The 14,558-nt window shown below is 46.3% G+C and overlaps 1 protein-coding gene across 8 annotated transcripts in view; it reads right to left on the bottom strand.

Moving 5' to 3' along the window:
• LOC143765697 (uncharacterized) overlaps positions 1-14,558 on the bottom strand; it is a 247,057-nt gene that overhangs the window by 38,405 nt on the left and 194,094 nt on the right. For 6 of the 8 annotated variants that reach the window (XM_077252623.1, XM_077252625.1, XM_077252624.1 and 3 more), the window contains one exon: positions 7,730-7,896. The exons of the other annotated variants lie outside the window; for them this stretch is intronic. In XM_077252623.1, the coding sequence (XP_077108738.1) occupies positions 7,730-7,896 (167 nt within the window). The remainder of the gene's footprint in view (positions 1-7,729; positions 7,897-14,558) is intronic. 8 annotated transcript variants of the gene reach the window in all.

Below are 14,558 nucleotides of genomic sequence, written 5' to 3' on the forward strand. Positions count from 1 at the left end.
CCTCCTCCCTGCAGCAGTCCCGGATCCAAGATGGCCGCAGCATCTGGGTCCTGCAGGGAGGTGGCTTCACTGCGCCTGCTCAGAGCAGGCGCCGGGAAGCCTCCAGGAGCTGTGCACGTCAGATCGCCGATCTGACACAGTGCACAGCAAAGTGTCAGATCGGCGATCTTACACTATAACATCATGCCCCCCCTGGGGCAATGTTCTAGTGTAAAAAAAATTTTTTCGCATGTGTAAAAAAAAAAAGAAAAAATTCCCAAAAAAAATGCAAAAAAAAAAAATATATATTGTTCCTATAAATACATTTCTTTATCTAAATAATAATAAAAAACAATAAAAGTACACATATTTAGTATCGCCGCGTCCGTAGCGACCCGACCTATAAAACTGTCCAACTAGTTAACCCCTTCAGTGAACACCGTAAAAAAAAAAAAAAAAAAACCGAGGCAAAAAGCAACGCTTTATTATCATACCGCAAAATAAAAAGTGGAATAACACGCGATCAAAAAGACGGAAATAAATAACCATGGTACTGCTGAAAACGTCATCTTGTCCGGCAAACAACGAGCCACCATACAGCGTCATCAAAGAGAAAATAAAAAAGTTATAGTCCTCAGAATAAAGCGATGGAAAAATAATTATTTTTTCTATAAAACAGTTTTTATCGTATAAAAGCACCAAAACATAAAAAAAATGATATAAATGAGGTATCACTGTAATCGTACTGACCCGAAGAATAAAACTGCTTTATCCATTTTACCAAACGCAGAATGGTATAAACACCTCCCCCAAAAGAAATTCATGAATAGCTGGTTTTTGGTCATTCTGCCTCACAAAAATCGGAATAAAAAGCGATCAAAAATTGTCACGTGCCCGAAAATGTTACAAATAAAAACGTCAACTCGTCCCGCAAAAAACAAGACCTCACATGACTCTGTGGACCAAAATATGGAAAAATTATAGCTCTCAAAATGTGGTAACGCAAAAAATATTTTTTGCAATAAAAAGCGTCTTTCAGTGTGTGACGGCTCCCAATCATAAAATTCCGCTAAAAAACCCGCTATAAAAGTAAATCAAACCCCCCTTCATCACCCCTTTAGTTAGCAAAAAATTAAAAAAAATGTATTTATTTCCATTTTCCCATTAGGGCTAGGGTTAGGGTTGGGGCTAGGGTTAAGGCTATAGTTAGGGTTGGGGCTAAAGTTAGGGTTAGAGTTTGGATTACATTTACGGTTGGGAATAGGGTTGGGATTAGGGTTAGGGTTATGTCAGGGTTAGGGGTGTGGTTAGGGTTACCTTTGGGATTAGGGATGTGTTTGGATTAGGGTTTCAGTTATAATTGGGGGGTTTTCACTGTTTAGGCACATCAGGGGCTCTCCAAACACGACATGGCGTCCGATCTAAATTCCAGCCAATTCTGCGTTGAAAAAGTAAAACAGTGCTCCTTCCCTTCCGAGCTCTCCCGTGCTCCCAAACAGGGGTTTACCCCAACACATGGGGTATCAGCGCACTCAGGACACATTGGACAACAACTTTTCAGGTCCAATTTCTCCTGTTACCCTTGGGAAAATACAAAACTGGGGGCTAAAAAATAATTTCTGTGGAAAAAAAAGGATTTTTTATTTTCACGGCTCTGCATTATAAACTATCTAAACCATCTAAGTCTGCATTCCAAATGACGCTCTTCTCTTCCAGGACTCGGCCCAGAGGACACTGCCATATGGTGCACCACCTTGCGCTCGCGCAAGCGTCGATCAATCTGAATGGCCAAAGACATTGACTCGTTCAAACCAGCAGGTGTGGGAAGCCCCACCATAACATCTTTAAGGGCTTCAGAAAGACCCTTTCTGAAAATCACTGCCAGGGCATACTCATTCCATTTTGTGAGCACAGACCACTTTCTAAATTTCTGGCAATACACTTCTGCTGCTTCCTGACCCTGGCATAGAGCCAGCAAGGTCTTTTCTGCCTGGTCTACAGAATTAGGTTCGTCATACAGCAATCCGAGCGCCTGAAAAAATGCGTCTACATTAAGCAATGCAGGATTTCCTGGCTCAAGGGAAAATGCCCAGTCCTGAGGGTTGCCACGCAGCAGAGAAATGACAATCTTCACCTGCTGAATGGGGTCGCCAGAGGAACGGGGTCTCAAAGCAAAAAACAACCTGCAATTATTTTTGAAGTTCAAAAATTTAGATCTATCTCCGGCAAACAAATCAGGAATAGGAATTTTAGGCTCCAAAACAGGAGTTTGGACAACATAATCTTGAATACTCTGTACCCTTGCAGCGAGTTGATCCACTCGCAGGGACAGACCCTGAACCTCCATACCAGGATCCTGAACCACCCAGAGATTAAGGGGAAAAAAAAAGACAAAGCAAACTGCAAAGGAAAAAAAAATGACTCAGAACTTTCTTTTCCCTCTTTTGAGATGCATTCAACACATTACGGGCCAGCTGTACTGTTATGACCTGATGGTTAGGAGCAACACAGATATGACCTGGTGATTAGGAGCCACACAGATATGACCTGGTGGTTAGGAGCAACACAAATATGACCTGATGGTTAAGAGCAACACAGGTATGACCTGGTGGTTAAGAGCAACACAGATATGACCTGGTGGTTAAGACAAAACATGGGACAAGCTCTGAGTAGGTGGTAACTATACTGACCGCAACCCTAATCCTAACGCCAACACTAGAAATAGCCGTGGAGCGTTCCTATCTCTCCCTAGACGCCTCTTCACAGCCTAAGAACTAACTACCCTAAAACATGAAACAGAAAAACTATCTTGCCTCAGAGAAATTTCCCCAAAGGAAAGATAGCCCCCCACATATATTGACTGTTAGTAGAGATGGAAATTACATACACAGAGATGAAATACAGATTTTAGCAAAGGAGGCCAATTCTAGTCTAGATAGACAGAAATAGGAAAGATACTGTGCGGTCAGTATTAAAAACTAGAAAATCCACGCAGATAATGCAAAAAGGGACTCCACACCGACTCACGATATGGAGGAGCAAATCTGCTTCCCAGAGCTTCCAGCTAGCCTGAATGAATCATAATGACAAGCTGGACAAAAAGAAACATAACATAAGTTGAACAATTAAGTCCAAAGCAAATGGACAAAACCATAACTAGCAAGGACTTATCTTATGCTGAAATGGACAGGCCATGAGAAATATCCGAGGAGAAAACTGGATCTAACCCTAAGACATTGACAGCTGGCATGCACTGAAGTCCAGAGCCAGATTAAATAGAAAGTGAGCAGGGGCAATAAGTGAACACAGCTGCTAAGGCTGAATCCAAGGAGCAGCAGTTCCACTTGCCACCACCAGAGGGAACCCAAGGGCAGAACCCACAAAAGTGCTATTCACAACAAACTTGTATGTATTTAATACAAGAATCTTTTCGGGAACAAAATGGCATGGGCTCCCGCACAATTTTCTGCGCCAGAGAGGGAAAGCCAGCAACTGGGGGCCGATGTTTATAGCTTAGGAAGGGCTTAATACCCATGGATCTTCCCAAGCTATGAATCTCAGCCCGCACCTGTGTATTTAGCATTTACTGGCTATTAAAATAGGGGGGCCGCCCAACAAAATGATGTGGGTCCCCCTATAATAGCCAGAAAAGGCTATGCAGACAGCTGCGGGCTGATATTAATAGCCTAGGAAGGGACCATGGTTATTGGTTTCCCCTCAGCTACAAACACCAGCTCACTGCCGCCCCAGAAATGGCGCATCTCTAAGATGCACCAATTCTGGCACTTAGCCTCTCTCTTCCCACTGCCCTGTAGCAGTGTCATAAGGGGTAATAGTTGGGGTGTTGATGTCACCTTTGTATTGTAAGGTGACAACAAGCTGGCTTAGTAATGGAGAGATGCCAATAAGACACCTATCCATTACTAAACCTATCGTTGTGAAAGGGTTAAATAAAGACACAGCCTGAATAAAGTCTTTTAATGAAATAAAACACTAAATACAGTTTGCCATCTTTATTATTCAGCTAATCCATAAAATGCCCTTGATCTCCTGTAATAAAAACAAACAAAAACAAACCAACAATATATCATACTTGTCTGGCGTTCAGTCCCACGCCATAATCCATATCTAGGGGATATACAGTTTACAACCAGGAGCGGTGCTAATGCGACCGTCCCGGCTGTAAACCACTGATGGATGAATGAGAAGCTGCCGGCGGCAGCATCTGTGACTAGCGGTGCTGTATTTTTGTATAAGCTTCTATATATTGATATTTTTTGTATATGTTGTTTGTTATTTCAATACATTTTCGTCTTTTTACATACTGTACCTTCATAGTCCTCCATTGGTTTCATGTTTGTAGTGAAGGGATCACTATGTGATGGTATGTGAGGCTCTACGCTTTTAGGTGTTAGGGTACCGTCACACAGTGCCATTTTGATCGCTACGACAGCACGATTCGTGACGCTCCAGCGATATCGTTACGATCTTGCAGTGTCTGACACGCTACTGCGATCAGGAACGATAATCATGCGACGCTGCAACGTCACAGATCGTGCCGTCGTAGCGATCAAAATGGCACTGTGTGACGGTACCCTTAGAGTCTCATTATACAGTCTGCCCTTGTCCCAGTATACTCTTTACTTGTCAGAAGTAGCAGGGGGTCGGTCTGCAAAACATTGGAGCTTCTTCAGACTGATATCTGTCTCCAGGGCCTCCTGGAAGCTCTGACTGTCAGTCTGCAGGCCCTGGCCTTGTGTGACTTCCAGGCCCTGGTCTGAAGCTGAGTCTTCAGTGTTGGTTATCAGGGACCTTGTTGGGTCTGCCATGTGAGGAGGCTCCGAGGCCACAGTATGGGCCTCCTGTTCTGGCAGTTCTGTCTGAGACTCATCCCCGATTCTCTGGGGTTGAGTCTCAGCTGCAGCCTGACTCCGGGTCACAGCTGCCACATACGTACAGTCGTGTGCAATGGTACATTTTCTCCTTGCACGGGATCTCAGGTGGGTCATTTGCTTCCACCTTCTCTGTAGCATTTACTTGCAAGGGAGAAATATAGTGGAACACCATCCTCCCCAGGTCTGTGTCTAGCAACACATTGGTGGGAATAGCCTCTGATACTCCCACTTCTCTCCGTCCTTTCCCTGCTCCCCAGTCCAGGTACACACGGGCCATGGCCACAGCAGGGCTGACCCCTCCAATCCCGGTTATAGACACAGTCTTTGCTGGTATGATATCGGCAAGGGTTACCATTGCTGGATGCACCAGAGTCACCTCTGCCCCAGTGTCTCTGAGACCAATGGTGACTTTATTGCCAACAGTGACAGGTTCACAGTTCTCATTATCCGTCGCATCAGAGCCGGCCACAAAGGGGACAGACGGTGGGGACACAGATGGCTTTGTGGTTGTGGCTGGGCATTTCTCCCTATCAGGGCAGACAGCGCTAACATGTCCTACTTTGTTGCAGGAGAAGCACCGGTATGCATCACCTAGAGAATGTCTATTCCCCGGGATCCCATAGGAGGTGGGCTTGGACAGCACTGGTGATCGGCCGGCAGAGGGAGAAGGGTCCCCGTTTGGCTTTCCTCCCTTCTAGCTGAATCCCGATGGCTTCCGCACCTCAGGCATCCTGTTAGCCACATAACAGTCAGCAATCCTTGTTGTACAACTGTGGGGCACAAGTGAAGAAATTGATCCTTGACCATAAGATCCATTAACAGAAAGATCTGTTAACAGAAAGTCCCCTGATCCATTGGTGGAACGTGGTCCTCAAGGTGCTCACAACACCTGCATAGCTGTCAGTTGATCTACGTTGTAGGTTCCGGAACTTTCTCCGATACACTTCTGGGCTTAGGTTGTATTTCCTGATTAGGGCCTCTTTTGTGGCCTCATAGTTCTCATCAAGGTCTAGTGGGAGGCCAGCAAAAACTTCCAGGGCTTTGCCTCTCAACCCTGGGGTTACACACTGCGCCCACTGCTCACGGGGTAGATGGTATTGCCTGCAGCGCAGATTGGAATCACTTGTTCCCAGCTCTTGTAACGCCATTTGTAAAGTAAAGTTCATAGGCTCCTCAGCATTGGCATTTCCAACAGGTATCTCTGGTGCAAGAGCTGGAATTGCTGAGTTTCTCCGAGGTGGACTCTCTCCTTGCCCAGTACTTTGCTCTATGTCCTGCTCGACCAAGGCGCGTATCAGCAGTTCCTTGGATCTGTCGGCCGTCTCTATGCCTCTCTGCTCACAGAGGCCAGTCAGAACCTCTTTGCTCTCCTTCTTGTACTGGACTGCCATATCGATGAACAGCCTTTGCCAAATAAAATATAGAAAAGAAAAACAGGGAAGGGAAAATGATTGCAAGTATGTCTAAGTAAGCACTGAGTTGAACCTTGTAGCTGGAGCACTCCTCGTAAGGATACCAATTCTTTAGTACAGGGAATAATTGCTTAAACCATGCACTAATGCTCTAATAGAAATAATTCTATCCCACAGCTCTGCCACCAATTTGCCACGTACCCGCTTCTCAGCACACGAGTTGGGGTTGCGTCTGCAAGGGTTAATTTATCTCCCCTCTCTCAGTCCAGCATTCAACCTCTGTCCTATGCTGTAATGGAAGCATAAATCACACACCAACCCAGGCCACACACTCGCTCATACAGGCTGCCACCAGTCACCGAACACACGGGCGATGAGTCCCGCAAATATTACTACTAATGTCTGCCAATCATAAGGCTCACACAGTTTAAGGCTATGGATTCTTTAGAACATGCAAAGTTCAACTTGTTAAAGTTTGATGCTTTAATACAAAAAGGTACAGTGCTTACAATAAAAAGGGTATAAAAATATGTAATAAAAAAACATACAAATATGCAAAACAGTTATAAAAATAAACGGGAGAAAACTTACAGAAATATCTAACTGTGTAGTCTGCTTTCTGCTCCCTGAGGGGGAAACGAATATGGACTGTAACACATCAGCTTGGCTGCCCCTCAATCTGTGAACCCCCCCTTTGTGTGTAGGTCTAATTTATAGAGTCACCCTGGAGGTCAAATTTCTAGACCAGCCTCTCATGTTAATATTTATAACTGCTTGTTTGTGACTGGACCTTGAACACTCCACCAATGAATATATTATTTTCTCTTAAATTCCCTGCATATGTTTCTCACAGATAGATAGTGTCAGGCTGTAATTGACATCTCCTCAAAAGAAACAGAACGTGTGGAGCGCTTCCCCTTCCTGGTTCTTAGCAAGACCCCCTGGTGAGATTGGAGACAGTAGACTGCTTTCTCAGGATAACATATGATGTGACCCCTGTGAGACCTGCAGTCTCAGGACAGATGTTAAATTACTGCTAGTCACACATATATACCTATACATATTTCGCTACATTGCGTATATCCAGTGTGCTGCTGCTTTCACTGCTCATATAGAAGCACAGCTTCTGTCCTGCACTCACTTCCTCTTTCTTCCTTTTCTATAGGTAATTTTCTCTGCCCTCCAGGACTGCATACATGCTTTCTCCCCTTTCTAAAGGTCTGTGTAAAACACCCTTTCATTCCCTCTTGTTATTTCTAACAGTGAGAGAAATTAGAAGGGTGATGGATTTGGTTCTGGTTTGAAAAACATACAATAAATGACTTAGACACTGTAGTAGCAAAATGGTGGAATTTATTTTAAGGGTTTTAAAAAATTGCTTAACTTTGCATTTAGGAAGGAAATAATCCATAAAATGATTCATTGCTTTGATTTTGAGCTTACCTAAGCTGATGAAAGTCGTGGAACTCAGGGGAAGGCAGGAAGGGCAGATGGTAGCCACAATGTGATACTTTGGTGGAAATCAGAGCAAGACAAAACCATAGCATGATGGTAGCCACGTGGGATCCCATCATCATTGGTCTGGCCATGGATGGTGACATGTTGGAAAACTGTAGTTTTAAGAAAGGATATTTAATGTGGAGAGCACAAGAGAAGCGATGACTGTTAGGCTACATGCACATCTCAATTTTCTCTACATCAGGGGAAATCTGAAGTGTCCACAGGTGCCATGTCCCCAGTGTATAGCATAAGTAGGTCCATGCAGTGGCGTATCCAGGGGGGAGCAGCCGGGGCATGTGCCCCGGGCGCAGCCGACAGGGGGTCGCCAGCGAGCCGCCTGATGATGCAGAGGTCCAAGGAGGCTCCTCGGCGGCGGCATTCTGCCACCCCCACACTGAGATACTCAGCATAAGGGGAAGGGGAGTGGGGGCTGTCTAATTATACTGACCTACTCCTGGCGCGGTCCCTGCAGGTCCCTCATTCCCCGGCAGCTTCTTACTGTACTGAGCGGTCACATGGTACTGCTCATTACTGTAATGAATATGCGGCTCCACCTCCCATAGGGGTGGAGCCACATATTCATTACTGTAATGAGCGGTAACGGTGACCGCTCAATACAGCAAGAAGCTGCGGTGCTGGGGAACCAGGGACTGCACCGCGCCAGGAGCAGGTGAGTATAATGGGGAGGGGGAGCGCAGCGATGCGCGATATTCACCTGCTCGTTCCGGCGCCGCTCCGTCTTCTGCAGTGACGCTCAGGTCAGAGGGCGCGGTGACGTGGTTAGTGCGCGCCCTCTGCCTGAAAGTCAGTGCAGAAGACGCTGAAGATGGAGCGGCGCCGGAACGAAATCAGGTGAATATTGAAAGTGCCGGGGACCTGAGCGACGGAGAAGTGAGTATGAGATTTTTTTTTTTTTTTATCGCAGCAACAGCAAATGGGGCAAATGTCTGTATGGAGCATCTTATGGGGCCATATTTAATGTTTCTGCAGCACTATATGGCGCAAATATATTTATGGAGCATCTTATGGGGCCATAATCAAGGTTTGTGCAGCACTATATTGGGCAAATGTGTCTATGGAGGATCTTATGGGGCCATTATTAACCTTTATGCAGGATTCTATGGGGCGTATTTTACATCTACTATATAATTGTCTATCTAAGGGGTACTTCCGTCTGTCCTGTCTGTCGGCAACTTCCGTAACGGTTATTCGTTCTCTGATTGGTCTCGCCAGCTGCCTGTCATGGCTGCCGTGACCAATCAGCGACGCACACAGTCCGGAAGAAAATGGCCGCTCCTTACTCCCCGCACTCACTGCCGGCGCCCGCATACGCTGTCCGGTCACCGCTCACACAGGGTAAATGCCGGCGGTAAGGGATCGCGCTATGCCGAGGGTAACGCACTCCGTAACCGCCGCTATTAACCCTGTGTGTCCCCAATTTTTTACTATTGAGGCTGCCTATGCGGCATCAATAGTAAAAAAATGTAATGTTAAAAATAATTTAAAAAAAAAAAAAAAACCTGCTATACTCACCCTCCGTAGTTCGCCGAGCCGCTGGCGCTGGCCGCCACCTTCCGTTCCCGCCGATGTATTGTGAAATTACCGCTAAGTCTTCTGGGTAATTTCGCAATACATCCTGGGAAAGGAAGATGGCGGCCGGCGCCCTCGGCTCGGCTTAGCTTCGGTGGATCCCAAGCGTCGGTAACCGCTTCCTGGATCCAGGCGCCAACGGAAGGTGAGCATATAACTATTTTTTATTTTAATTCTTTTTTTTTGTAACAGGAATATCATGCTTACATTGCTATATATGTGGCCTGTGCAATATACTACATGGGCTGCGCAATATACTATGTGGGCTGCACAATATACTGCGTGGGCTGCTCAATGTACAACGTGGGCTGTGCAATGTACAACGTGGGCTGCGCAATGTACAACGTGGGCTGCGCAATGTACAACGTGGGCTGCGCAATGTACAACGTGGGCTGCGCAATGAACAACGTGGGCTGCGCAATGAACAACGTGGGCTGCGCAATGAACAACGTGGGCTGCGCAATGTACAACGTGGGCTGCGCAATGTACAACGTGGGCTGCGCAATGTACAACGTGGGCTGCGCAATGTACAACGTGGGCTGCGCAATGTACAACGTGGGCTGCGCAATGTACAACGTGGGCTGTGCTATACACTACGCATATATATTCTAGAATACCCGATGCGTTAGAATCGGGCCACCATCTAGTAGTTACATAGTTACATAGTTATTAAGGTTGAAGGAAGACTTTAAGTCCATCTAGTTCAACCCATAGCCTAACCTAACATGCCCTAACATGTTGATCCAGAGGAAGGCAAAAAAAAAACCATGTGGCAAAGAGTAAGCTCCACCTTGGGGAAAAAAATTCCTTCCCGACTCCACATACGGCAATCAGACTAGTTCCCTGGATCAACGCCCTATCAAGGAATCTAGTGTATATACCCTGTAACATTATATTTTTCCAGAAAGGTATCCAGTCCCCTCTTAAATTTAAGTAATGAATCACTCATTACAACATCATACGGCAGAGTTCCATAGTCTCACTGCTCTTACAGTAAAGAATCCGCGTCTGTTATTATGCTTAAACCTTTTTTGCTCCAGACGTAGAGGATACCCACTTGTCCCTGTCTCAGGTCTACGATTAAAAAGATCATCAGAAAGGTCTTTGTACTGTCACCTCATATATTTATACATTAAAATAAGATCACCCCTTAGTCTTCGTTTTTCCAAACTAAATAGCCCCTAGTGTAATAACCTAACTTGGTATTGCAGACCCCCCAGTCCTCTAATAACCTTGGTCGCTCTTCTCTGCACCCGCTCCAGTTCAGCTATGTCTTTCTTATACACCGGAGACCAGAACTGTGCACAGTATTCTAAGTGTGGTCGAACTAGTGACTTGTATAGAGGTAAAATTATGTTCTCCTCATGAGCATCTATGCCTCTTTTAATGCATCCCATTATTTTATTTGCCTTTGTAGCAGCTGCCTGACACTGGCCACTGAATATGAGTTTGTCATCCACCCATACACCCAGGTCTTTTTCATTGACGGTTTTGCCCAGAGTTTTAGAATTAAGCACATAGTTATACATCTTATTACTTCTACCCAAGTGCATGACCTTACATTTATCCACATTAAAGCTCATTTGCCATTTATCAGCCCAAGCTTCTAGTTCACATAAATCATCCTGTAATATAAAATTGTCCTCCCCTGTATTGATTACCCTGCAGAGTTTAGGGTCATCTGCAAATATTGAAATTCTACTCTGAATGCCCCCTACAAGGTCATTAATAAATATGTTAAAAAGAAGAGGGCCCAATACTGACCCCTGTGGTACCCCACTGCTAACCGCGACCCAGTCCGAGTGTGCTCCATTATTAACCACCCTTTGTTTCCTATCCCTGAGCCAACTCTCAATCCACTTACACATATTTTCCCCTATCTCCATTATTCTCATTTTAAGTAACAACCTTTTGTGTGGCACTGTATCAAAAGCTTTAGAAAAGTCCATATACACTATGTCCACTGGGTTCCCTTGGTCCAGTCCGGAACTTACCTCTTCATAGAAGCTGATCAAATTAGTCTGACATGAAAAAAAAAAAAACAGACAGCAATTCCTCCCTTGGAAACTCCCTAATTCCAAAGTCACTGAATCACGAGTCACTGAATCACGAGTCACTGAATCACGAGTCACTGAATCACACGTCACTGAATCACACGTCACTGAATCACACGTCACTGAATCACACGTCACTGAATCACACGTCACTGAATCACACGTCACTGAATCACACGTCACTGAATCACACGTCACTGAATCACACGTCACTGAATCACAAGTCACACTTACCGCCGTTCACACTTACGCTCAGGTCACACTCGCTAAGCTGAAGATTTATAGATTTTTTTTTGTCTTCTCTGTCTCCTCTCAACTAGGGTTGAGCGAAACGGGTCGTTCATTTTCATAAGTCGCTGACTTTTAGCAAAGTCGGCGTCTCATGAAACCCGATCCGATCCCAGTGTGGGTCGGCCACGTGGAACGCGAACTTGGCGCCAAAGTCGCGTTTCGAATGACGCCTTCCCCGCCATTTTTTTGAGCCAATTAATTGTGGGCAGCGTGATGACATAGGTTCCGGCTCCTGCGGCATCATAGTGCTATGTTACGTTTTCGGACGTAGTAATTTCCGGAGTCAAAAAATAACATATGCCTTGCACGGAGGGGAGAGAGAGAGAGGGAGAGAGGGGGAGAGGGGGAGAGGGGGAGAGGGGGAGAGGGGGAGAGGGAGAGGGAGAGGGAGAGGGAGAGGGAGAGGGAGAGAGAGGGAGAGAGAGAGAGAGAGAATAAAAAAAATTATTTCATTGACATACATTGGGTTTCGTGTTCCGGGTCCGGAACCCGACTTTACAGTAGAATCGGCCGATTCCATACGATCCGACATCCGAGAAGGTCGGGTTTCACAAAACCCACCTCGATCCTAAAAAAGCTAAGGTCGCTCAACCCTACTCTCAACAGCAATCCACCTTGCTGTTCAAATGCACTTCCAAAAAGTTCCTCCAAGCACCGCCAACGACAACACACCCTTCTCCTCCTGCACGCCACATGGTGCTATAATGGCGGCAGTTTTGGCGGCAATTAGCAGTTCAACAAATTCGAGTCTCTTAGGCGCACAAGACCTATCTTAATGGGTCGGTCCATCCTGTTCATGATGCAAGTTTGGAGCGCCCACCAGGGCTGTGGGGTACTTGGTACCGGGCCAGTAATTAAAGGGATATGTCACGGTGGCAGTTACCCGGTCCGTGGCCTTGGGCTTCCAAATTAAATGGGATTTGAAATGGGAAATAAAGTTTGTTCGTGACGCCACCTGTGGAATTCGGTCAGGGATGACCGACGCTGCTTAAAGGGGTCCTCTGGGGTGATATTGTGGCAGCAGGGGTGGTATGGCTTCCCACAGGTGGAGTTGGGTCCCCAGGGCTACCGGTGTATAGATAAAGATGGTAGAGGGTGCAGCAAGAAACGGAGGACACAGGATTGCAGTCTCTTTACCTTTTTACTGTAGATTTCAGGCAGCCACAGTCCAGGGTACCAGATCACGGGCGCTGGTGTGGTCCGGCCAGCTTGGAAGCGACTCAGGTATCCCCCTAACCAGGTGGGGTTGGAAGCCTTCCACTACGCTTTGTTGTAGTCCCTTGCTGCCTTAGGCCTCACACAAGGTCCTCACGTTTTCTCTCTGTCCCCCTAGTTGGTAGGACACTACCCGTATGACAGGTAACTCGAGCCTTTTTACAGGGTCTCTCAGATGACGCCGGGCTCTCTGTGCTTCTGTGTCTTCAGGTCTTAAAGGTGGACAGGTGACTTGAAATCTAGCTGTCCGCCGGTTTCTGCTGTGGGGCATGAAGTTACCCCCACAGCCTCGGTCGTCCGGCTACCGGTATCTGCGCTTCAGCTTGGAGGGAGCACAATCGCGGCTCTCCTCCAGCTCCTTACTCGCCTTTGCTCCTTCACTGTTTCTACAACTATTCAGTTCTCTTTCTCTCCTCCTCCAGTTCTCTCTTTCATGGAGCTGCAGAATTCGGTCTGCACAGCCCCTCCTCTCCTCTGTCCCTCTGACAGACTACCCCAGACTGCTGTCTGGCACCAACTAACTAACTCCAAGCCAGAACATATATCTATATTTAGGGAAGCTCCCTTGAAACCGGCTCAGTGCTCCCCCTTCTGGCCTGGAGTCAGAACATGTTGCATTTATGTGAATACCTGCTAAATGGATCCTTCCTCACTTCCAAGCATGGTATCACTCTCCCCGTGAGGAATACAATACCACTGTAACAACCAGGATCCTGAGGTGTTACAGAAGCCCCTCTGCTCCTCCTGCTGGAGTCTCTATGGTGTCGGGGTTGCCCTGCACTCTGAGCATCAGCCTACATGCATACTACAGGTGAATGGGGGGACTTTTTGAACTCCTGTCATGACCATCTGTAAAGTAAGTGACTGGCCAGTGGGGGGATAATTGTGCTTAGTGAAGACATTAGCCACTATAAGGCTATGTGCCCACGTTGCGTTTTTTATGTGTTTCCGCCGTGGTTTTTGCCGCAGCAGAGACGCTTAAAAAACGCATTCCTATGCAATCTTATGGGATTCCGCAGTTGCTGTGCCCATGCTGCGCATTTTTGCGATGAGGAATCGCATAGCGGTAAAATCCGCAGCAAGCTCATTATTACTACGGAATCGCGGCGATTCTGCCGCCATAGGATTGCATTGAAACGCTCACTTTACGCATGTGGCTATGCCCACCGTGAATAAAGTGAGTGCTTCATGTGCAGATGGTACCCAAGGTTTGGAGGAGAGGAGACCCTCCTTCAGGCAAATTTTAGGCCACGCCTCTGATGACACCCATTCATAATTAGTCACACCCATATCCACGTCCCAACCACACCCATTTAGCACTGCTGATCACACTGTTTCATATACAATAATTATAAACAAAAAAATATGGCCACACAATGCTCCATACCGTATAATGGCCACACATGATGCTCCATACTGTATAATGACCGCACATGATGCTCCATACTGTATAATGACCGCACATGATGCTCCATACTGTATAATGACCGCACATGATGCTCCATACTGTATAATGACCGCACATGATGCTCCATACTGTATAATGGCCACACATGATGCTCCATACTGTATAATGGCCACACATGATGCTCCATACTGTATAATGACCACACATGATGCTC

Source organism: Ranitomeya variabilis, chromosome 4, assembly GCF_051348905.1.
Source record: "Ranitomeya variabilis isolate aRanVar5 chromosome 4, aRanVar5.hap1, whole genome shotgun sequence".
Classification (NCBI taxonomy): Eukaryota; Metazoa; Chordata; class Amphibia; order Anura; family Dendrobatidae; genus Ranitomeya; species Ranitomeya variabilis.